This window comes from Coloeus monedula, assembly GCF_965178545.1.
Source record: "Coloeus monedula genome assembly, chromosome: 3".
Classification (NCBI taxonomy): Eukaryota; Metazoa; Chordata; class Aves; order Passeriformes; family Corvidae; genus Coloeus; species Coloeus monedula.
Window position 1 is genome coordinate 4,117,037 of NC_138783.1, and position 24,824 is coordinate 4,141,860.

Genomic DNA, 24,824 nt, shown 5'->3' on the forward strand with positions numbered 1-24,824 from the left:
TGTTTGGTGTGTTTAAAAATCAGGCTTGTGAGCTTTTCTGCAAACACATCCAAAAGGATTCTATTTCAAAGGCCAAATGCCTGATTTTATAGGAACATTTCAGCATTTTTTGTATATGAATTACCCAACTTTACAATTACCTGTCTGAATTGGGGCATTTAAATTTTCCCCATGATTACAGTAATTTCGTCTGTGTGCCCAAACTCCTGACTTGTACATGCAAATAAAGCAGGGCCTTAAATAAATCACGCGTTCACATATACCTGAATGTGCAGTCTTGGTAACCATAATTAAAAATGCAAGCATAATTTTAAGCCTCTCCTTTTAAATATTGGGTTATTTAAAGTATTTTTAAAGTGGGTTAGATTGTATTCTCATTGCTATTGCTTCTTGCTAATTATATTAATGTGAAAGAGACAGCTACACAGAGAAGAAAAAATTGCATAGCTTTAGCTGATCTATTATAAAAATAATTGCTGTAGTGAAAGCAGTGAACCCAAAAAAATTTAGTTTTAGATCTTAACTCATTAAAAACTGCAATGGTATAATAAGGCCATAACAAGAAACTATAACCTTGTACATAGAGACTGCAGCTTTCTTCAGATTTTTATTGTTAATAACCACCTGTAATGATATTCCATTCCTTCAAGATGTGCCTTCTCTAGAAAGCTGTTCCACAGTTTTGTAATAAAGTAGTAAGTCATGGCAGGAGGAGCTTTTGTAGGATTTCAGTGCACACCTTGAGTGTTGTCAGAGGCATGGAGCCAAGTGACATTAATTATTTGAGAACTGCTCTGGTAAATTACTTTTTCTACACAGAAAATCAGTCTGACATAACGCCAGCCAGCAAAACAACATTGCAACAGCTATCAGGCTGGAGGTTTTGGTCTTTGTCAAAAGTGGAAACAGCCTCAGAAAAAAATTACTTCCAAAATAACCCCACGTGCATAGCAAATTGAATAATGGCTATCATAGGAATTAATTAACCCAGGCTAGCAGATTAATTTGTTATGGATAGAGAAAAGTGCATCTGCAGATTCCATGGGGCTGTTCTTGTGCAGGAAAAAGAGAAATCCATGACTAACTACTTACCATATATACAGAGCGGAAAACAGAAAGGGTTCCCATACTAAGGGGAGGAAGAAGTAAAAATGGGGAGAGGGATGACAGAAACTATAGTTTGTGATCTCAGTAGAAGGAACAGAGAGGGAGAATAACACATATATGATGGCTTTTGATATATATAATAAGGATATAATATGATTGACAAACTGGTCTCCATAGAGCAGTAATTTTTGTAGATGTATCTGGTAAGGCACTGTATGTGTTATACATATATCTGGAATCTTTGATACAAATATCTTTGATTGATACATATATCTTTGAATCTTTCTAATAGTGGGAGGTATTTTTCTCAGCATTTGGTTATGTTCAGACCAGGAGATGATGATTCTGTAACTGTTCTCACCAAGAGACACAGGGAGATAGATAATGTGCAAAAGGAATTAGCCACAAGATGGATCTGATCTATTCAGACCATTTTTTTTTCTCCTGCAGAAAGAAGTATTTGGTACTGTCTAATGCCTGTTTGCAGTGTCTCCTGATAGTCTTTAGCTGTACATAGGAGCACGAATGAGTCTGTGAAAAGAGAGGCTTTCATGGCCTTTCAAGTTGGACACTAATTCCTCCTGAAATGATAGAAATTCCAGCAAACACAGGTTCCTTCCGTAAAATGATATTCTGTAAAATAAATGGTATTTCTTGTTGCTGCATTCACTACAGTGTTGAGAAACTTATCACACTGCTGCCTTATCCCTTCCCCCCAAAAGTGCTTCCAGCTAATTTCAACCATGGAACAATGACTAAAAATTAAAAAAAGAACAATAAAGTAAAGTATTACTATTATACTCCAAAATAAAGAGTTTTCATAGCTACTGTGGGCAGATTTGAGGACTCAGTGAGTAACTCCTGCATTGCCCTGCAGTGTTCTCAGGGTTACATTTCTCCTGTTTAAAGGTGATTACTGGAGGTGCTGGAGATGGCTGCTTGGAGATGTAATGATCTTTTCCTTCCATTCTTTTCCTGCGGACTTTCCTGATCCCAGGAGTATGCACTGATACATTGCAGGAAATTACTTCCCTTCTTTTTCACTGCTGTCACATTCCTCAGTTACCATTTCTATTGTGTGCCCTAATTAGCCTGACTGATTCCTTTCATTCACTATCTTCCTAAAACACGGTGATGCTCCTTTAAAAATTATGCAGCATAGAAAATAGTATTTATACTGTCTCCTTCAAGGGTTTATGAAATCTGTCTTATTATGGGGGGTTTTTTTATGGGGTCTATCAATAAAATAGCAACAGAAATAAAGACTAATTTGGGTGTGGAGCAGTGCATTGAGTATTTGTAGTTCCCATGTCAACCAATTTATTGGACCTCAGGGATCCCCACCAGCAGCATCAATCAGTGAAGGTGCATCCTGTTGCTTTTTTCTCTCTTCTTCCATCACTGATAAAGTACCTCAGTCTTCCAGCCAGCTTTGTCACTTGGCACTTCTGTGAGACTTTAGGAAGGAGTATCTGAACTAAAACCACACAAAACTGCAGTAAGTTGCAATATAGCAACTTTTTCTTTAATAGAGCCTCTTTTGACTCATGACTACAGTTTATAAAACACTTTTAAAGGGGTAATTTGAAAAGGGTGCAGCCCCTCTTTACAGCTGTGTAGCCTGTGATATGAACAGGGGAGTTTTTTATGGATGTTGTCTTTATCTGTAGTTTCAGTGCTTGGTATTTTCAATGAAATGAACCTCAGTTCAGCTGCTTATTGTTTTGCTAATTTTGCATTCATTGCTTGTATTTATTGGAACACTAATTTGCTAATTTTGTATTCATTGGAACACCCTTGCATGCCATCTACCTGTTGTATTAGTAAATTTTATTTACTACATTAGTCTAGAAAAAAAATTCACCTAGTTCTAAGAATTAAGTGAAAAACAGTTTTATCAGGATTGAAAATATTTTCCATCTCTTTAAGTAGTACCTATGCATTTAGAATCATATTCTTAAATTCTAGTTCAGTATTTAGGATGCTTGGTTTTGTTTTGTTTAGGTTAGGGTTTTGGGGTTTTTTTTTTTTTGGTCATACAAAAAGGAGTCTGTGCAGAAGATTCACCTGAGCTGTGTAGCACAGCCCCCAGCTCTATGATGAGCTGTTGGATTGTATCTAGTATGACAGGCAGTGATAAGAGTAGTATCATTAGTATCTTGTTTGTATGTATTTTTGTAATAAACCTCAGATTCTTTTAAAACCTGGTATGTGACCTGAATAATTGTTCAAGTTATTGTATTGAAACTAGTGTTTTATACAGAGAAAAAAATGCACTGATGTGAACTGAAAATACTGTTTGATATGTGGCAATTATCTCCTTTGTCATTTCTTCTAATAATTTTCATAAACAACCTCAACAGACTATTGAAGTATGGGAATGACAGAAGATAAGTCACTGGGGGGAAAACAGAATTAGCACAAAGAGGAAGAACTTTTAATTTCATTTACCTATCTTCATTATGTAGTTATATTTGAAGAGGCAGCCTCATGCCTGCCTCTTGTTGTCTCATCTGCCTTGCTCCTCTCTAAAGTCAAGGGTTTGAGTAATGCTCCTATCAGTTCTCCAAGTCTAAGAATAGAAATATTAGCAGAGATATTGGCAAGAGAAGAGATTGACTGCAGCATATGAACACAGATGCATTTAAGTGCATACCAAAGCTCCCAGAAATATAACCCATCAAATTTATTGCAAAGAAAAAAGGAAAAATAGTCTGTTGTCCCCCCAAAGTTGGGTCATTCTGTCACTAAATTTCCTAGGGGTGTCACCTGTCCCCTCCTTTCTATCTGTAGGAATTAAATCCACCTAGAGCTTTGCTTTCTTGATACATGATGCCTTTTATTTTTGTGGTTTGAACTAACCAGCATGTTTGATAATATATAATCTGTGATGGCTGGTCTTCCTCCAGTGGATTCTTCACAAGGCCTCAGGTTTCTAGCAACTCATCCTGCACAGTCTCACTATCAGTTTGAACATGACCCAAAGTGAATCCCCCTCACAGTCCATTCGTGACCTGAATAAAACAAGAATCATGTGGGAGAGATTTGAGATTATTTAACCAGATAGTACTCAAAATCAAAAGTTGTCCTCATAGCTTTATTGTTCTAATTCTGTAGTATCCTAATCTTGATTTTGTGATTGTATTCTGCCTTTTTTAATATACAACATCTAACTTTCATTGCATTCTTTTCCATGTTCTTTTCTATATACTTTTTTTTTCTTTTCTAGATGCTTCTGCTAAAATATAAATTGGTTAAAGTAATATCATAGTTCTTTCTTTGTGCACAGTGGTAGAATAGAACAGGCCTTATAGGATTGCCTTTTTTATGAAGTGATCAGATAACAGAAGTGTAAGAGGACTTTAAAATAGAAATCATTCAGAATATAACAAATATGAAAGATACCAGTCTCACAGGGCATTAGTGGGATCCAGTAAGCAAGGTTAAAAAAATATATGAGGTGGAAATGCATAACAAATTGTATGATTCAGAAAGATTAAAACACCTCTTCCACAGCTACTGATATTTGCCATTCATTCTAAATGACAACAATCTTCTTTGATTTAATTTGATTGATGAGTTCCCAGCAAGCTATAAAAAATCCATTTTCATGACAAATGCCTTCCCACCCACAGACCAACAGTGTCAGACATGCCTAAAAGTTGTTCATAAGTTTGGACTCATCAACTAACACTGTAGAGGTTAATTCAGATGCTGTGAAACAGGGATCTTTGACAATGATGTGCTCCCACAGAGTAGTGAAAATGCTGCTTTCGTTTTTTTTTTTTTTTTTAAAGGAACAAGGTTTATGACCAGTCAGATGATCACTGTGTTTGCATTTTCTGAGTTTTGTGTCCATACATTGCACACCCCTGAGGCTGGGGAAGAACTTAATGGCTGTAAAAACCTCAAGCAGTAAAGACTCTTCCACAAGAGAGCCCACAGCTGTGTTTTGGAGTGATGGAGCCTTGGCCTTATTTACTGGACTGGGCAATTCAAAAGATCCTTGAAAATGCTGTCCCTTCCAGCACGAGGTGACACTCTCCCAGCTCACTGCCCGAAAAATGCCAGGAGAGCAGGCCCCATGTCCCACCAACCTGAGCCAAGGGCAGCCTTTGGCCACATCCCCAGGGCTGGGAATGTGTCCCGCTTCCCAGATGGATCTCAGCAAGGTCTGGCTTTCTCTGAGCTTGCCATAAGAGACACCCAGACATTGTTTGAGGCTGTGGGGACACCACGGGGCCTGGCACCTCTGTGGGGACCAGCAGAGCCTGTCCCCCCACCTTGGGCCCTGCAGGGTGGGCTGGGCCAGGGCAGTGGCCCACAGGTGGCCATGGATCAAACAAAGAAAACGAAACACCATCTGTTCAACATTAAATAAGGAAAATCATATTAATTACAGAACTTCTGTAGTTTCCAAACCTCACAGTCAAATCCTGGTGAAGCTGTAACGGAGCACGTTTATAGATGTGTTATCTTTTATGAAGCCAATTAAATTATCAGTGCTTCTCTGTATGCTCTCTCGTCTTTCGTTGGAGAAAACTTTGAATTGCTCATTCAGATACCCAGCTAATTACTGAACCATTAAGACAATGTATTATCTTTCCCCAGACTTCACAAAAGTCAGATTTCATACAGTTCTTATAATCAGTAACTCACAAAGTTACTTCTGTCGATAATACTAGAGAAAACAAGATGTCACCCAGTGATTTGGAAGTTAGAAAAATACTCTGTGGTAACACAGATAAAAACAGACCTTATATTTTCCTGAGTAGTCATCGTTAGAAATCATTTGCAGTTATTCTGTGGAAAATGGTAAATTTAGCAATTATTTTGGTTAATTTGCCACTGAAGCACAATAATTGTTATCAGAGTCTGAGCTTAGATATGCGCAGCAGCTGAAGTGCTGTATTTCAGATTCGTGGTGCATATTCCTTGACTTTGACAGAGTAGCAGTTTATTTCCTTTCACCAGAAATGCTGGCAGTCAGCTCTGTTACCCAGAGAGATGAGTTTCAAGCTTGTGATCATTTTAGGGCTTTCAGCTTATGTCACTTTATCTTGTTGATGAAGGGCTGTTTTTTATTTGCAAGTATCAATAATCATGACTGTGGGATTCTGCATTTGGATGGGGAATGGGTTGTCAATGGCTTTGTAAACCTCTCCATGGAGAAACTTCCCTGATATCCCTGTAGCTTCTCTGCCACAGAATTTGATACATACTTGACTTATAGGATAGATGTACTTGAGTTGACTTCAAAAGAAGTAAAATTATCTACCTTAATCCATTATTTTCCCCCCACCTTTTCCATGAGTATAAATGTGCTTTCTTTTAAGAGAGTTACCTTGTCAAGAACATAATTGCTTTAAATACAATAGAGAATACCATTTCAGAATAAAACATTTGCTTTTTTCTTTTAATTGGAAATTCATCTTCTTCTTGAGTTTTATTTTGAAATAGTGAACTGCTTGAAGTTTAGTAAAAATATTGCTCTTGAAAGAGAATGCTGTGTTTCTTTTGATCCAAAGTGGTTTGTTGTTTGGGGGACAGAAGAGAAGAAGGAATGATTTCAGAACTGACAGACATGAATTTCAGAAGTAATAAGGATTTTAAAGAGCTCACATTTTGCTTTGAATGAAGCTGTAACCTGGAATTGTCAGCTCTGTAGTCACAAACATCATGTATGAAATAAAGCAAGGATCTAATATTTACCGGGGCACAATTTGGGCATGAGATAAGAAAGGAGCAGCCAAGCATAACACGCTTCCCCCAGTTTTGCCTGCCTTCCTTCCTTCCGAATTCCTTCCTTCCTTCCTTCCTTCCTTCCTTCCTTCCTTCCTTCCTTCCTTCCGACTTCCTTCCTTCCGACTTCCTTCCGACTTCCTTCCGAATTCCTTCCGAATTCCTTCCGAATTCCTTCCGAATTCCTTCCTTCCTTCCTTCAGTCAGTGCCTACAGTGCTGCCTTCTTCCCTGCACCAAACCTGCTGTCTTTCCAACCAGTGGAAAATTGCCACTCACTATTATCACAATTGCATCAGACCAGTAGCCTACTTCCAAGGGGAAAATCCCTGCTGTTCCCACCTCTTTTGTCTCTAACACCAGAAATCCTTTTTTTTTTTTTCCCAGTCAGTGACAGCAGGGCAGGATACCTCCCTAATGTCTATTCAGCAAAGTCAGATCAACACACTAGGAGGAGAACTGCTGAAATTGCTGGCTCAAAATTAAACTCTTGAAATTGCATTTGAAGAATTGGCTCTTGGGTTCTGAGAGGCAATCAAGTGTTATCTTTTTCAGTGTCATCTCACTCCTTTTCATTCAACTACTACTGAAAGTGCTTTTACATCAAGAAAAGCGTTTGTAATCAGAAGAAAAACTGATCTGGGTATATGTTGTCTATGAGTTAATACTCTTTAATAACTCAGTATGAACTGACACTGAATCCATTAAATGCATACTTTGAGGTACTTTTTAAAAACACCTCATTTTACATTTTTTTGTATCTTATTACAAGAAAAGGAAATACTACATGGTTCCTCAAACAATGTAAAGGAAATGGTCTTGAATATGTCAAACTGAGAAAAACCCAGGTGGAACTTCAAAATTACATTTATAGCACTGGTTTCCATTGCACCACTGGAGGAGTCAGGAGGAAGAGGAATCTGTAAAATCTGTGCATGTCTGAGTTGCTCTTTCATTTTTAATGTTTTCATACGGGGAAGCCAGAAGATGGTAACTGCAACACATGCTGGCATGTGCAAACGTGGTAGCTGGCAGGAAAAGAAAGAAATCTCTGTTTAAATGTGTGTGATGAGGTCTGAGGATGATTTTAAAATAATATCTCAGAATGCATGCCTGGCAGATCTGGGATAAGATTTATTTTAATGACTTGTTTCTGCTTTAAAGGCCAGCAAAAAAAGGCTTGTGAGCTTGTGCTGTGGTTAAGAACAGCAGGGACCCCAGCTCCCAGTAACTGGGGAAGTGATGAGCTCTGAGCATCCCAACATTCCCTGTCCCAAGGCTGGCTGCTATCCAGGTTGTTTCCTAACACAATCAGGAGTAGCCTCAGGGTTGTGTAGGTTGTGATGGAGGGTGTCAGCATCTCCTTCCTTCATCTCTTAGTTCATCCCTTCCTCATCCCCAGCCTCTCATGCCAACAGGGACCAGCTGTTGTGGCCCTGCTGTCAGAGGTTTCTTGGGGCACTGCAGGCAAATCAGACCCAGCCATAAATATTTAGGGATGTCATCCCTGTCTCATAGGCATTGTGGGGGTAAATATATTAAGTAATGCAACTTATCCATTACTTCAATAAGGAAGCCATATAAACAGCTCTGGCAGATAAGAAATTATCTCATTCTTGTTGTAACATAAAAGATAACGTTTAGTGGTAGTAGTGAAGTTCTTTATAGACAATTTCAAGCAGCACTGAGGGCTGACTATAAATTGGGAAGTTCTCTCTCATAACAATTCCCCATTATATACCAAGAACAGCTTTTCAGATTTTTTTAAGTTCATATACCAAAATAAAAACTGTCAAGAATTGTATCATCAAAACACCTAGATTGGAAATGAAATAGATACCCTTGTAACTGCTTGGAACAGATTTTGCTTATGACCAAAATTTTCTTCTGTTAATGAAATTTACCTTCTTATTTTGCAGCTTGCAGGCCTGGATTCTATAAAGCATTTGCTGGAAATGTGAAGTGCTCCAAGTGCCCTCCACACAGTTTGACTCACATAGAAGCAACTTCTGTCTGTCAGTGTGAGAAGGGTTATTTCAGAGCTGAGAAGGACCCACCAACTATGGCATGTACCCGTAAGTCTGATCATTACCAGTGTCTGCAATTCTGTTGCCTAATTTATTTGGTTTTGTGTTCAAAAAAAAAACCTATGATTTTCTACATTTTGTGAATAATTACATTTAACTTAACCAAAAGAGATATTCAAAATCAAAATTCAAACAGCATATTTCTGTCTAGTCTAGATAACCCTAAACATACCTATGTTTCTTAGTTTGGTGACTTTTTATCTTGTAATTCTGAGATACAGTAGGAGGAGAGTAATCACTGTCATATGGGTAACAATGTGTTTTCACTACCAATAATATACATCTTATATACTTGAAAATATGCTAGTGCAAAAAATTTCAAAAAGCTGGAGTTATGTAAAGAAAAAAACTGATATCATATGCTCTGCTCTCTCCTCAGATTTAAATGAAAAGTATAAAATAAATATAATCCACACACAACCAAATAAAAACTAAATGTTCAAAAAAGACAAGAAAACCATAAAGGAGAAAATATGCATCCAATCAGAAGGAGATATGATTAAAACCTCTTGCATCATCACCTTCTTTTAAGAGAGTTATTCCCTCTTATGTGACTGTGATAATGAAAATTCCTTAGGTTTTTTGGATGAATTTTAGAATACATAATTTTGTGATTTTTGACTAACTTAAATTTATCCTTAAGGCAAACCTGATGTCCAGCAATATGGGGGTAGAAATTCTGAGAAGAGATTTTTATTACTTTGATCAGTGGGCTTATGTCTAGAAATATATAGCATATGTTTTCTTACCACTTAATGAAATATTTCTTATAGATTTTCGTTCATGCTTTATTACTCACTGGAATTAATTTATTGGTTGTAAAACAACTATATCTGTTTAATCTCAAAACTAGGAACAAACAGCAGTATTTAAAAATCTGTGGGTGAAATACTATATCTTAGTAGGCTATTCAAATCACTTATTTATGAAAGGTGATTAAAGACTTTGCAAAATCATCTAAGACACACAGTTTTTCAGTATAACACTTTGTTAATTCTTTTGGTAGAAAATTTAATCTTAGTACTTTTTGTGCCACAGTTAAGAGAATTCTAAAAACACTAATATGTTAAATTCATGCAGTATTTTAACAGATTAAGTATTAAGTAAAGTTTCTTAAAGACTTTAGGAGACAAAACCTTAAAAACAAGGTGCTGTTGCAATAACTATCAGTGCATATCCGTGTTTTGGGATGTTTTATGCAGCATCACATAAAAATAAGTGAGCTGACTGTATTGAGCTACTTCCTCTGCTCATGCTGGTTTTTCCAATGACACTAGATTGGGAAAATTTGGAATATACCTGATAATTTGAAGTTGATTTACAAAGTCATAGGCACTGAGGTCATTACATAGAAGAAGACATTGTCCATCCGCTACACGAGTGTGATGGTCACTAAAAGCGGCACCCCTCAGACCCAAAGGCAGAATATTGTCTAATCTAACCAGAGGGTTTTCAGAGGGGAAGGTGAGTCCCAACCTCTGGATACCTCAGTAGCTCAGGGTTCAGAGAATATCCCCCCTGTCCCAGCTCACTCTGGAGCAAGGCACACAGGCCTGGCATTGTGCACAAAGTATATGAGGGAATAAACAGCATCCTTTCAGGCTTCCCACAGGAAAATGGTGATTACAAACAATTCCACTCAAATCAATGCCTCAAGCAAAGGCTCCAAGAACTTACTCCAAGAACCAGCACATCCCAAGCGTTCTTGACACTTTCTTGCTTAGGAAGAAGGTTTCATTCATACATTATGCAGATGCAGCTCCGTATTACTTACAAGTCATTGATTTTTTGTTGCTGAAAGTTCTTTGAAAAAATTACCCATACATGGAATTTTATATGGAGTCCATAATTATCTTTCAGGGCACAATTTTAAGCCCTGATACCCTGATATGTTGATAAGGTAGGGAGGAGCATGAGAGCCCTATGGCATCAGAGTGCAGTTACTTCAACACTCTGCTGCTTTCTCAACAAATCTGAGTGCAGAGAGCTGCTTTGGCTGAAAACTGTCAGGAAAAGCGTGGTGCCAGACCTCCACATTCCTGCTGAGGATGTCAGCCAAAGTAACTGAGTGAGTCGAGGCAGGAAAAAAACCAACCACAACAGGGTATCAGTGCTTCATCTCACCTCAACTTGGGAGAAAGAAGAAATAAAGGAGACAGTGAAGCACATTCTTGTTTCTTGGTTTAGTGCCACCATGCATTGTCTCCCATTCAGCCTAGGCTGCAAGGTATCAGTACTTCATTGATTGTCACAGCAGATGTGTTCATCTTACACCTACAATGATGATTATTTCACTAATCGTCAGCTCTGCAAATGACACTGAAGCTCTTGACAGGCAGACTGTGTTCTTATCTTGCACATCAGCAGTAATGAAGAGTCTTCAGGCCAAATTATTCCCTAAGTGATATCTTTAGCCCCACTGCCTTCAAATTAGTCTCTGAGTTATTAAAATTATGTTTCTGTCATAAATACAACCTCAGTGCTTTTGCTGAATCTGCGCAGATGTGGCTAATTTAAATTTAATAAACAAAGATACAGATATGAGTGGAATTTAGACTGTTCCTTCCAGACTGTCATGCTTTACTATAATAAAAGGAGTAGAAAAGTTTTAAGAAAATGAGGAAATAGACAGAAAATGCTGTGCAGAAATGAAATGCCATTTTTACATAACCACCTTTGGGGCAGATCTGCATTTTCGACGTTTATTTTCAAATTTGTATCTTGACATATGAGACGTGACATAAGAAATAGAAATTTTTCTTGGGATTTTTGAAATGAGAATTATTCTTAAATGAAACACAGAATGAATACTGGGTTCCCCTTACAAATATCATGTTCAAACATTTTGACTGACTTTATTGATGCCCATTTTATTTGCTTCCCCACATCCTGCAAGTTAATTTGCCTAAGATAGGTAGATATTGTGTTCTCTCTTTTTATGCCTGTATAGGGTTAGGCATTATGGGGTTAGACAGTATTCCTCACTCCAGAACTCTTTCTCAGTACTGGGAAACTTGCAGATGCAACATTATGGAAAAAAAACCCACCTTGATAAAAGATAGGCATCCACTTCTTTCAAGATGAGCTTCAAATCCACTTCAGTTAATTTTGTGGAAGTGCTGTGTGCTTTTGCAAAATTGTACAGCTCCCATCTTTACTTTATGTAGCTGCATTTCATTAAAGGAGAGTGTTCACTTTGTGGAACACCATAATAGAAATCTAATTTCAATAAGAGGAATGAAAATTACATTAGAATATATTGTTAATCTCCTTCTCCTCGGCTCTTTTCATTTGACGTACACTGCTTATCAATCTTACTGCTACTCTTCCTCCTTATTGTATTTCTGTGCCATATGCAAGTACTCTATCACTGATCTCCCTGCATAGAGAGTGAGCAACAAATAGCATCATATCTAATCCCCTGTCTGATTACTCTGTACATAAAGTCTAACATTTCCCACTATAAAGTAATTGGATGGATTGATCCATCTTTCAAGGTCAGGCAGGCTTATATTGGTTGTCTGAGCTGTCTGAGTCTGAATATCTCTCTTTTCATGTTATGCTTAAACAATTTGAACCTGACAAACTTGTGCTCTGTTTAGTAACCTGTGCCACAAAGTGTATCCTCTATTTTTAAGAGGCAACAGCATATTTCAGCAGCAAAATCAGGCAACACACTTGAAGTCTTTACTGCCTCTATTGTTATTTATATATAAACAGACATGTGTATATATATATATATATATTTTTTTTTTTTTATACACTTGTTTGCAGTTTATCCCTATGCTCAGACTTGGGGTATTGGTTTGCAGTCACTGACTTCTAATCTTCCTGCCTGCCTCAAAGAAAAAGAGTAAGTGAAAAGGGGAAAATGTAATTCTACATGAAGTGACACTATTTATCGATGCCACGTATATGTTATCAAAAAGCAATTACGAGCTCAAGGGGCACAGCCAGATGCTGATTCTGACTATCCTAAGGTGGTGGTTAATCTTTGCCCTTCTGTTGTAACTTCAGTAGTCAAATGACACAAAATTCCAAGAGTCCAGTAGTGTATAATGGACGCTTGAAAAGCAACAGGTTTTTTTCCAGACAGTCTTCACTCTAGTGTGTGAAATACTGCATCATCCTCACCAGACTTCTGCACTGCTGGGTTTGTTCCTCTTTCTTTCATACACAGGAAAATGCACTTTGCCTTCACAGAGGAAGAGAATACATAAAACAAGATGAGGTGCAAAGCACTACATGAGGCACAGACTGCTCTGTTGCTTTCAGAGCAAACCCGCTTCACCATGAGACATCCATGCCAGTTTCCTCTGCGGAAAGTGTCACAATACTTCCTCATTGTAATTTTTAAATGAAGCGAAAGACATTACTCACGCTCTGGCTGAGTTCCATCTCAGCAGAAGAGCTGCATGTTTTTGTACTGCTCATCTATCTGAACTGTATTTTATTCTTTTGCATAAAATTTGATGTCATGAATTTTGCCATGAGGAAAGGATCCCTTATTTTCACCATTATACTTGTTTTCCTTAAAAATCAATATAAGGAAAACCCCGAGAGCATACAAATGTCTGCAGAAGGGTTATGGCTGCCAGGTTTTTCCAATAATCTTTGTATAATATATAAATGATAAGAAAGCAATCAGGCCACGTTCATAAAAGCCCAGTGACACATAATTTAGCTGAATCTGAGGATTACAATTAATTGTTTCTCTTTGTTCCAAGTTCTAAATCTTAGTAAATGATTCACTGCATGTCATTACAGCTTAATATTTGCATGAAATCACAGTTTAACTGGCATAATTTAACAGCAATTAAAAAGCTATTTAATCCTCATGCAAATTGGCATGAGGGGCCTTGAGCGTGAAGTGTGTTTGAGGGTTTTTCCTGCATTTTCAAGAGGACAGTCGTATACTTTAAGACACCTCTAACATAATTGATAATGTTTTCCTTTTCATTGAAATGTGAATGCACAGTAATACATGTTTTCTCTTACAATTGAGGATTAAGTCCCAAATCATGACTATAAGAACCTTCACTCTCTAGTACAAGTGAAAAATATGTATTTTTAAAAGAGTATTTTATTTACTGTATTGGTTCTTCTGTAGATGCCATTTTATATAGCACAAGGAAAATCTGATTGAAAATTAAAATCCACAAAGCCAGACAAAACTCTCCTACTGCCCAGATTCATAAAAATCCTGTTTTGGCCTGCCGAAATTGATGAAACAGTACAAAAAAAGCGTGAGCTGTGGTGACACATTGTCATAATATCTATAGTTTATGTAAGATTAAATTTAAGACAGTTTTAAAACATTGACTCCAATCTTTCAAGCAATTACACAGATGCTTAGTTTTAAGTGCATGACTATTACCAATTATTTCAAGGGGATTATTGATCCACTTAAAGTTATGCACATATGGATGTGTGATTATGGCTCATCCTCCATATTCCTAAAACTCCTCCGTGGTTTTAACAGTGGGAATTTGTTAAGACCCAGTCATTATTTCATTTTCACAGCATGGCTTTAGAGGAAACATAATTATTCCTGTCCTCTGAACATAAATAATAAGAACTGAAGCTGAAGTAGTGTGTGCTGGTTTTAGCTTATTCTGACCTCAGGACTGTTTTCCAGAGTAGCTAGAACCATCATCCTCACAGTGATTTTGTGGGAAGTTAGGTGATCTATTAACTGTGAACTCTGGATAAATACATATATTAATAAATGCTCATCCATTCAAAAGATTTTACACTTATCCACTAAAATTACAAAGCAGTGTAACGCTTCCATATATTTTAATTATCAAGTGCTTGAAATTCGACAGATAACTCATCATTTACTTAAGGGCAAAATTAATTATAATGAAAACATAATCTCAGTTATTAAAAGTTACAACTAAAGACCAGAAATGAAAAAGCAACTGAACTACAGCTCACAGAAAAGCTTAATGTTTATTAGTTCACATTATCACTCCCACACCATACCAGCTTTTTTATTTACAAGCATTACAGCTTTTATACCCACACTTATGCCACATAGGTAAATAAAGGGCATCACTTAAAAATTATGAATGTTACACTCTGTGTAAAAGTTAGTTGGTGTCATTTGCAAATGTTCCTTGTAGCCTTTCAGTCTGCTTAAGAAACTCTGAAGTAAGGAAAGGCTCACTCAAAGTTTGACAAGTGTCTCAATCAAAAGTTTGTTCTTAAGTCCTATTGGCAGGTTGTATAAATCATCATCAACTTGCAAAGCAAGTTGAAAGTTTTACAAGTTCTGCTAATCATTGGTGAAGCCCTGTGATTTTATTGAGAGCTGAGAATATAATGCTTATTCAACTCACTCAGCCCAAAAAACCCGGAGGTCAGCAGTTGAGTTTACCACAGTCATCTCACATATATCAACATCTGGCGTATAAGGCCTCTCATTTTTCCAAGTCTGTGTTTCTTATCATAATTTTTATTTTGGGATTATGTCCAAATTGGTTTTGAGAACCGTACATCTGTAAGCGTGTGGTTGAAACACGTTAAGTGGAAGAAGAATAATGTAACAAGAAATTGAGATAAGATGATTCAGATATCCTGTAACAATTTCTACCTTTCCTTCACCCCTTCATTAATTCCTATCTAAAAAATAATTAGGTGGTAAAGTTCTTCCGTTAAAGGGTGGAATGTGATATGGAATCATAGAATTGTAGAACCATCAATGTTGGAAACACCTCCAAGATCACACACTCCAACCTTTGACCAATCACCACCTTGTAAACCAGACCACAGCACTAAGTGCCACATCCCATTGTTTCTTGAACACCTCCAGGGAATTTGATTTCACCACCCCTGAGGACAGTAAATTCCAATACCTGGCCACCCTTTCTGTGAAGAAATTCTTGTTATCCAACTTGAACCTCCTCTGCCACAGCTTGAGGCCATTTCCCCTTGGTCTGTCCCTTGTTCCCTGGGAGAAGAGCCTGACCCCCACCTGGCTGCACCCTCCTTTCAGGGAGCTGTGAAGAGCCATAAGGTCCCCCCGAGCCTCCTTCTCTCCAGGCTAAGCACCCGCAGCTCCCTCAGCCACTCCTCATCAGACTTGTTCTCCAGACTCTTCCTCAACTTTGTTGCCCTTCTCTGGGCACACTCCAGCCCCTCAATGCCTTTCTTTAAGTGAGGGGCCCAGAACTGGGCATAGGACTGAAGGTGCCTCACCAGTGCTCAGTACAGGGAGACGATCACTAGATCACTCTATATATTTATTTTTATGTATATGTCAAGCCTCAGGTGATCTTCATGTGATCCTACACAGTAAGTTAGCAAACAGCTTAAAACTTGTTGGGCATTCCTTGACTGTTGTGTGATGAGTGGGAAATTGGAAAGGGGTCACTTGTGGTTCATCTGACAGTGCACAGACAGCTCTACCACCTGCTTGTTGGGTGAGAGCTTCCCCACATTCTGCCTGCTGCAACTGTCTTTGCATTCCTCCTCACAGCCTTAAAGAAGGACTTTTTCTCCTGCTTCGTTGTCATCCTTTTAGACCTTTAAGTTGCAAAGGTGATGTCTTCACTGTTATCCTGATGCTGATGAGATGCCAGGGGGGAAAGAAAGAAAACTTGTAAACCGTCTCTTGTGCCTAATAGTCTTGGCCTGTTGCCACCTAACCCTGTTAATGAACAGCAGCAAAGAAATCCCTGGGGATAAGCAGTGAAGGAGAGAAATAAATATCTGGCACTGCAGAACTAATACAAAAATGTTACTTCTTGTTGTTATTCCAAAGCTGTTATTTATTTATTAATCAATTTGTCTCTTATAGAACGTCAAAGATTTTAAGTCTCAGAAAAGCCTACATTACTAGACATAAAATAAGGATATGAATTTTGTGGTTTGAGCTCTGCCCCAGTATCCCACAGCATCAAGAGCCATTTATTGAAAATTTGTGTTATCCGGTCATTTTTGTGTTGCCTTAAATTCTTTCCGAATTAATTCTAAGTCATTTAGATTATTCAGCTTCTTATGATGTCTCCAATGTTCCTGCATTTTTTCAAGGATTATATTTAGATAACTTTTAATTTTTACATTGAATCTGTTATTAAGACATAACTCTTGTGTCTTCTAGTTGCAAATAATTGCCTTAAGGCAATTTTTTTCTCCACAGTACATACCAGTGGCTTAACAGGCTTTCCCCTCCTTCTCTGCAGGGCCACCTTCTGCCCCGAGGAATGTGGTTTTTAACATCAATGAAACAGCTCTGATGCTGGAGTGGAGCCCCCCGAGTGACACTGGAGGAAGAAAGGACCTCACCTACAGCGTCATCTGTAAGAAGTGCGGGTCGGACGCCAGCCAGTGCGAGATCTGTGGGGGAGGCATCCGCTTCATCCCCAGGCACACGGGGCTCATCAACTCCTCCGTGACGGTGCTCGACTTCGTGTCGCACGTCAACTACACCTTTGAGATAGAGGCCACCAACGGGGTGTCAGAGCTGAGCTTCTCCCCCAAGCAGTTCACAGCTATCACAGTCACCACAGACCAGGACGGTAAGTGCCAGCACTGCGCGTCTGTCTCTGTGTCTCCCTGTCATCTGTGCACTCACTCTGGGGATCCTTTGTTTCCTGGAAGTCTGGGTCAGCCCGTTAGGGTGTTTTGCAGATTGCTAAATGTTTTTAAGTGCTTTCCAGAGGACTTCCATCTTCTGCTGATGAGGGCATTAAATGCTTTTGGCAGTTGGCCCTTGACCCCATTACACAGGGCACACACCCATACCTTTCTGTTTAAAATTAAGTGCAAGCTTTTGCCATCTGAGACCAGCTGTGTCAGTGGTTCATCAGGACTGGAGTCTGCCTGGTGCTTTTGCAATTTCAGTTTTGCAAGAGAAGAACACCACAGGTTATCCATTACACAGTTCAAAGGCAGAGTGAAAGTGAACTCACTTTCTTTGGTATCTGTGTTTCATAGCATTAATACAGTACTGCCTCACTGTAAGATACTTCAGCATCTGTATGAGCCCTTTCCTCAGGTGAGCTATCCTAATAGATTCTTTTTTTTCCTGTAATTGTAAACTTTGCACTATTGTTTTGAGTTTTTTCTTGCCCCCATTTCAGTTTGAATTCATGTCCAAGGTGAATCTTTGTGAGAAATGTGGGAAACTAAAAGAGCTCTCTATTTTTTGTTTATTTCTGCAACTTTTTCTTCTTTAGAAATACTTACTGTGCCAGGAAACAGCATCATAGGTTACCAGCAATGCAATCCATATAGCACTGCTCTCTTCTGGCTTCTGTAACTGTAGAAAAGAAGGTTATTTCAAAATCATCCCTTGCTGACATTTGTTCTAGAAATGTTTTTCACCTGCTGTGCAGTGACATTGCAACTGCAGCTGAAGTGTTTAATGCAGAACAGGAACTGAGCTGGCAGAACTACTGTTTTGAGTAGAACACATTTGATAATCTGTTTCTGCTTAGTAAAAGTGCTAATGTTCAGGAGGATCCTGTTGTGTTCCACTTGTAGGGAGGCCCTGGGTTCTTTCACTGAACAGCCTAGCAAAAATCTGCTTACCTGTGTATCTGGGACAAGTAGTTTTGTTGATGAGTAAGTAATGACTTGTTTGCCTTTGGGCATACAAAAATTAACAGCTTGCTGTGATGGTGATGATGATGATAATGACAGAGATGGTAATACTAATAATATTCATGAAAATGGATTGGGAGAAGCACAAAACACACTCACTCACTGTCCATGATGGTAACAGAAGAGCTAATTATATAAGATGCCTAATGATATATAGGCCTTGCACTGAGAACTGCCTGAAGCACTGAGGCAATGTATCATGTTGGAAACCTGCATCTCCCTTTTCCTTTCTCACTAAAGGGGAAAAGTGAGGTGCCAGAAAGTTGCCTTATGTAAACTTCCTTTTAGATGTGTTGCTCCATGCTATTAAATGCAAGCTCGCCCAGGTGGAGGTCACCTGAAATACAGTTCATTTTTAAAGTGGATAACAGCTGTGTGAACACAGCTTGTGATGTGTATTTAAGTGGTAGGCTTATAAAAAATATTGTCTTTTGTTGTTGTCTGTCCCTGGTTTAAGGATATAGATTTTCACTGCAGTTTACTCAAAACAGGGAAAAGACCAATGTTTTGATAATTTTTGACACACTGACAGTAAACTCTAGACTGTTTGCATTCCCTTTAATAATTCTTACATTACTAAAAATGCTATTGGAAGGGCTTCAGAGAATTTAATACCAGATTTTCAGAATATCTGTCAGTTTATCTGGATATAAAGAGACAGCTTTGCAGGAGAAAGCACTGTAATAAATGAAATGAAGTCATCTATAAAATGTAGTTATAAAGATAAAACCATTTCTGTAGGCTTACAGACTGTGTAGTTGTATAAAACCATAAGCATGGTGAATATATATTTAAAAGGACAAGAAAAATAAATACACTGTTGTATGAAGCGTGGAAGAAAATTCATGGAGTTTTTTGTTGATAGAAAGTATTGAGAGAGCAATAAACATTTTTTGTGAGTTACTTTTAGTCATAAATAAGAACGGATATGGAAAAAGCTAGGGTATCCAACCTCAGAACAGTAAGCTGTAGAATTAAAACTTTGGAACAGTGCAGAGATTTTATTATAAACTCACTGTTGCAGTCTTTCCTTATAATCTTAATTCTGATGAAATGGACAGTAGTTATTGCATGATGCTGCAGGTTTGTGCGCTTATTCATAGAAAACAAAGATCCAAGATTAAACATATGACATGCCAACAAATCAAAAGTATATAATTTTTTTCAATGTCTGCTTTACCAGAAGTCCAAACATACTGGTTTAAATGAAATTTTTTGCATTTGATGTGTGTAATGTGAAAGATATAGGTGCATAATAAATTATACTTACACAACATATTTATCCCATGTTCATACTACCTTTTTATATGCAGTCTTTTCCTACACACTGTTTTAATGGTTTTGGTATGTATATTGCATGAAGTCCAAGGCCTCTTTATAAAGATATAGATTGTTATATTCAGTTGTCTTATCTTTGTTAGGAATAGAGACCAAAACCTTCAGCTGTTGCAAATCCAGACCATTCTCTTAGCTACAATAATTTAAAGCAGCTGGCATTTTATTTTCTTTGAGCATATTGGATTTACTTCCCTCTAGTGGTCTTTCCTTTTGGATGGTTTGTGTGAAATCAACAGATTCATCATTAAACATGAAAAATTATTAGCTTGTTCTTCAGGGGGTTTTCTCTCTTTTTGGAGAAGAATATTGCTGTTGGCATTTTGCTGAATAAAGTAATCCGGTGAAGAGTTCTGTGGGCATCCACGGCAACTGAAGAATTGTATTCTGCCACATTAGTGAAGTGGGTAGTCTGAGAGCACCAAAGAGGGGGAATATTTACTGACAGGAGAAGTGAACTAATTCAAAAGTGATTGAAACTCATCTTTATGCACAGAGCCCTACCACAACTAATACTAAAATCTTAAGTGCCTCCTCGTGCGGTCACAGGTACCAACATGACTAAGTGCAGTACTCAGCTTTAACAGCGACAAGGAGCAGTCTAAAGGAAAGTAACAGTTTAAAAAGGCTTTGCAAACTGCATCCCTCAAAATTCTCTGTAATTTGATGTCTAAAGCATTACCAGACCTGACCAAATACTACAAATAATTACTGACTTTAATATCAGTAAGTCTTGTAAAATTCACTTGGTAATATTGTTACCTTTTCCTTTAATTTGATACAATGTGACATCCATAGGCTTGGTTTTTTCCCCTCAGCTTCATAAGGAAACAAAATTTCTGTGGTCACTTTGTCAGGCACCATAAAGCCAACACAAGTTTGATAACAGTGAAAAGGATTCAACACAGTTCTGAAGAATGACTCCTTAGAATCACCAAGCCCTTGGTTAGCTCTGCAAGTTGAAAAGCAGAGTGGAACTATGTGAGGTTTGCTTTCTGTATTAAAAACACCAGCTGACTGACAAGTCAGCCTGCCTGTTGACTGGTTAGCAAAGAAAATCTATTTATTTCTGGTCCTGTACAATCACAGCATGTGCTGTGCCTTGTCCAGCCAGTGTAGCAAAGCAGGATGGGGCAGGGTGTGTTAAAAACCACTAATGTTGCAGATGGAGAGCTGAGGGAAGTGATCTGTATGCTACTCTTGAGTAGCTTTGTTTCAAAATGTTTTGAGATACCAGAATAATCCCTACTTTAAACTCAGATAAATGGATAGATAAACACGATTCTGCTCAGAAAAGCACTTAAGCAAAGTTCCTGCTCAAGGAGGAACATAGCACATATTAAGTACTTTCTCAAATCACAGCTAAAGTGATTTGTAAACAACTGAAAGATAAAACATGTTTTCACAAAAAGCCTCATCAAAAAATGTTCTACAATGCTGCTGTTCAGAAAAGTGCCTGGATGCCTTTTCTTTATGGGAGAGAGAAAGTTTTATACAGCAGTAAATATGCTGAGTACAAAGTAATTGTGCTCAGTCGACTTTAAATCTTTGTGTGAAGAAGCAGAGAATTATATGCTGAATTGTAATTTATGCTTCTCTTATGACTAATGGAAGGAAGAGACATCTCACTATATAACTTTCCTAGCATGCCACAGTGTCTGCATTGCCTAAAGAAAATTCAGGAGTACTTGAGGTTTTTCATGCATAATTAAAGTAGTAAATAATGAATAATTAAGCAAAACAGAACTTAAAACAGTAGTTCCTGTTTTCAAATAACAGTCCATGTATGCATTCACTCAGTGTGCATTCATATGTTCTATTCCTTTAGAACAGAGAAGGTTTTAACATTACACAAGGAGTGGGAGTATGACACATATCCCAAGCGGTGGAGAGTTTACACTGGAGGAGTTCTCCTTCTGCCACTTCATCCTGGAAAGGCTTGTCCTTTCTCAGTCCTGCAGTCTGTGGGTGACTCTGGTCTCTGTGACATCAAAGACCTACTACCAGCTGGCAGAATCTGAGGCACGAGAGGTTTCACTCTGAGGCCACACACCCTAACCCGCCCATATTAAACACCTGGCTCAGTTTTCAGTGTCTGTCTGGTGTTGACAGCTGAGAGTTCCAGTCTGAAAGTGAAAATCTGTCAGGATTCTGTTGTCTAATACATCTTATTTTACGTGAGCCAGTGGCAGATACATCCTAGGTCATGTTTCGTAATCTGATGGTAAAATCCTAAGTGATGTTTCCTAATCTGATGGTAAAATCTTGCCAGTGTTTGAAAGTGCTTGCCTTTATCTGATTCTTTTTTCTAAATAAGGCCAATTTCTAGTACATGTGGCTTCTCAGACATATTTGTAGTTCCACGGAGATAGTCTGTAGAAAGAGCAACCTCTTATCACTCATTGCTGTGGGAACTGAGGAATACATGGAAGGATTTCAGTGTCTCTTCCAGGAATAAACATGGCTGTATCACCATGAATTAATGGCATACAGTAGTATAATCACTGTGGAGATGGTGTAAGTGGTTAAGAGCCTCATCTGACTGTCATTCTGTGTCTCAGTAACACTACCAGGACAGTTTATTAGGATTAATCCTTCTGGCTGGTGACAGTAGAGTTTCAGGATCCTCACTGGGGTGGCAGGGGAGTTCCCTGTTCACTCATCCTAAATTGATTTCCACAATAGCATCCATCTTTCACCCTAATCAAAAGTCAAGTTTCCTTTTTTTTCCCCTCGAGTCTCAAATCTCTAGACAAGATTGTCCTCTGTAACTTTAAAGTCAAGAAGGCTTCTCTTTTGATAATGACATGATGAAGCCCTTTAAACCATCTTCCAAATTGTTTATGTTAATAGCTAATCTATCTAAAGGAGCAGCACTTTCTAATGGCTGATTATTGGAAGAGCAGGTCACATAAAAGACAGTTATGAAGCAGTAACCAAACTTTGCATCAGACATTTCCAGAGCTCAAGGCCACATGGAAGAAAGAAATTTTCATAGATGACAATAAATAAGAAATCTATGGCATTTGTTTACTGGGTATCTGCAGCTGCATTGGTAGTTCCACCAAACACTGTCCTGTTATCAGCACTGCTGATGCTATTTTCATGAAAAATTTGAAGAGCAATATCAACTTGTTGGTAACTGCCTAGGGACAGTCTGTAAATATCTATACTGAATGTGATGTGTAGATAGTAAAAATTACAGTTTTAAGAAAGCTCAAGATGCATGCTCTCTATTTTAAGTCACTTCTGAACAATACATTTACACAATACATTTTTGAAAGGAATTCAGCATTATGCAATGAATATTCAGTGTGTTTAATGATGTGAGTATACATATTTATATCAGTGTGTATAGAAATTAAGAATTTTCAATTGGAAAGAAAACCACAAGGCAGAAATTCTGCTTCTCAGTTCTCAGACTTGCTCAGGTCTGCCAGAATTAAGAGTTTGGAGCCAAGGTCTTTGTGCAACATAGTTAGTAATCACAGATTTTCATCTGCTGGTCACCTCTGTACAGTTACACTGCTTGTAGCTGATGTTTCTTTGCACATATGCTTGATTACAGTATTCATGGGAGAAAAGTGGCTTTTGGAACAATCTTGATTTATTTCTTGAAATTTTTTTTATGCTTATAAATTTTTTAACAGATATGTTCTTTTTCTGCTGGAAAATATGGATGGCCAGTCATTTTTTAAGGCAGCAAAAATCAACCTGGTTGCATTTACCTTCATTTCCCATACACCAGAATTAGCTATGAGTCAGCCAATGCATATCTTTTAAGATATGTTCCTCTAACTTGCACAATATGAGGAGAACAAAATTAAATTAGAGTTTGAATGAGAACGGGAAAGGTTAATCAATACTGTATTTTTTTTCCCCACAATTTACTTACCAGTGTGGTCTTTCAGCTTCTATAATAGTTTCTTTCTTTGTAGAGTAAACCATTATTTATAACCATTAGCAGTTTGTCCATGACATGCATTTTCAGTAAATTTCTGATTTAAGTTGAAGGCACTAAATTGCAATGCCCAAGTGCTGCAACAATTTTATATTTAATAATAATAGTTTATTTCAATTTGTGAAAGGGGCGTCTGTGGAGAAATATGTAAAATAGTCATTACAAAGAAATTGGCAGGCACATAGCACTGAGATAAGAAATATGCCTCGATTTTGTTTGTTCCTATTGTAGTCAGTATCTGTGAAGGGCATTCAGCACGTGATTAAAATCCCTAAGAATGAGATGTGTATTTATTGACTGTGGTGATTTTAACTAGAATGTCAAATAAGCTCATTGGTGCTATCTCCAAACTCGTCTAAGAACCATGTTGGGATAATTAAGCACATTTCAGTTATCTGGAACCTCTCACAGTGAATGATATATAGTGGGAAGAATCACTATTGAGTATTCCAGTCAGGGTAGGGAACAAGATATTTCAGATACAAACTGGTGAATAAGAAACTTCTGCAACAAGTGTTAATTGACCAACTCGGGGAAATCTTCAGAGCTACATCAAGAACCTTCTGTTTTCAAAGGTTACCTAAAAATTTCTGAAAGATATTTCATTAAAAAAGACAAAACCAACCAAGCAAACTAGAAAAAACAACAGCAACAAGAAACCAAAGGAAACTGGTGTTTCCAATATGTGAAATGAAGATTTCTGTTGCATTCTTGGAAAAGGAATGATTTTGCTCAAGTGTAGTAAAGGAAGACATTAATGGTCAATCTGACACAAAGTGTGTTTGTACGTGTCATGACTTTCACATAAATCTTTGGGCAGTGTGTTCAAAACGAAGGACAAGGGAAATCACAAACCAATTCTGATAATGCTTTGGGTCTTTAAAGCAATAATGTTGTTAGCAGTTTGCCTGATTCATTTTCTTCTTAAAAGTAGTTTCTTCATTGCATTTACTCAACAACTCTTGACTCTTTCATATGCAT

At 37.8% G+C, this 24,824-nt stretch overlaps 1 protein-coding gene across 1 annotated transcript in view; it reads left to right on the plus strand.

Annotated features, from left to right (window-relative positions):
• EPHA6 (EPH receptor A6) overlaps positions 1 to 24,824 on the plus strand; it is a gene marked incomplete at its 3' end in the record, with an annotated part of 381,057 nt that overhangs the window by 172,783 nt on the left and 183,450 nt on the right. The window contains exons 4-5 of the mRNA XM_082277981.1: positions 8,768 to 8,923; positions 17,125 to 17,460. Coding sequence (XP_082134107.1) covers positions 8,768 to 8,923; positions 17,125 to 17,460 — 492 coding nt within the window. The remainder of the gene's footprint in view (positions 1 to 8,767; positions 8,924 to 17,124; positions 17,461 to 24,824) is intronic.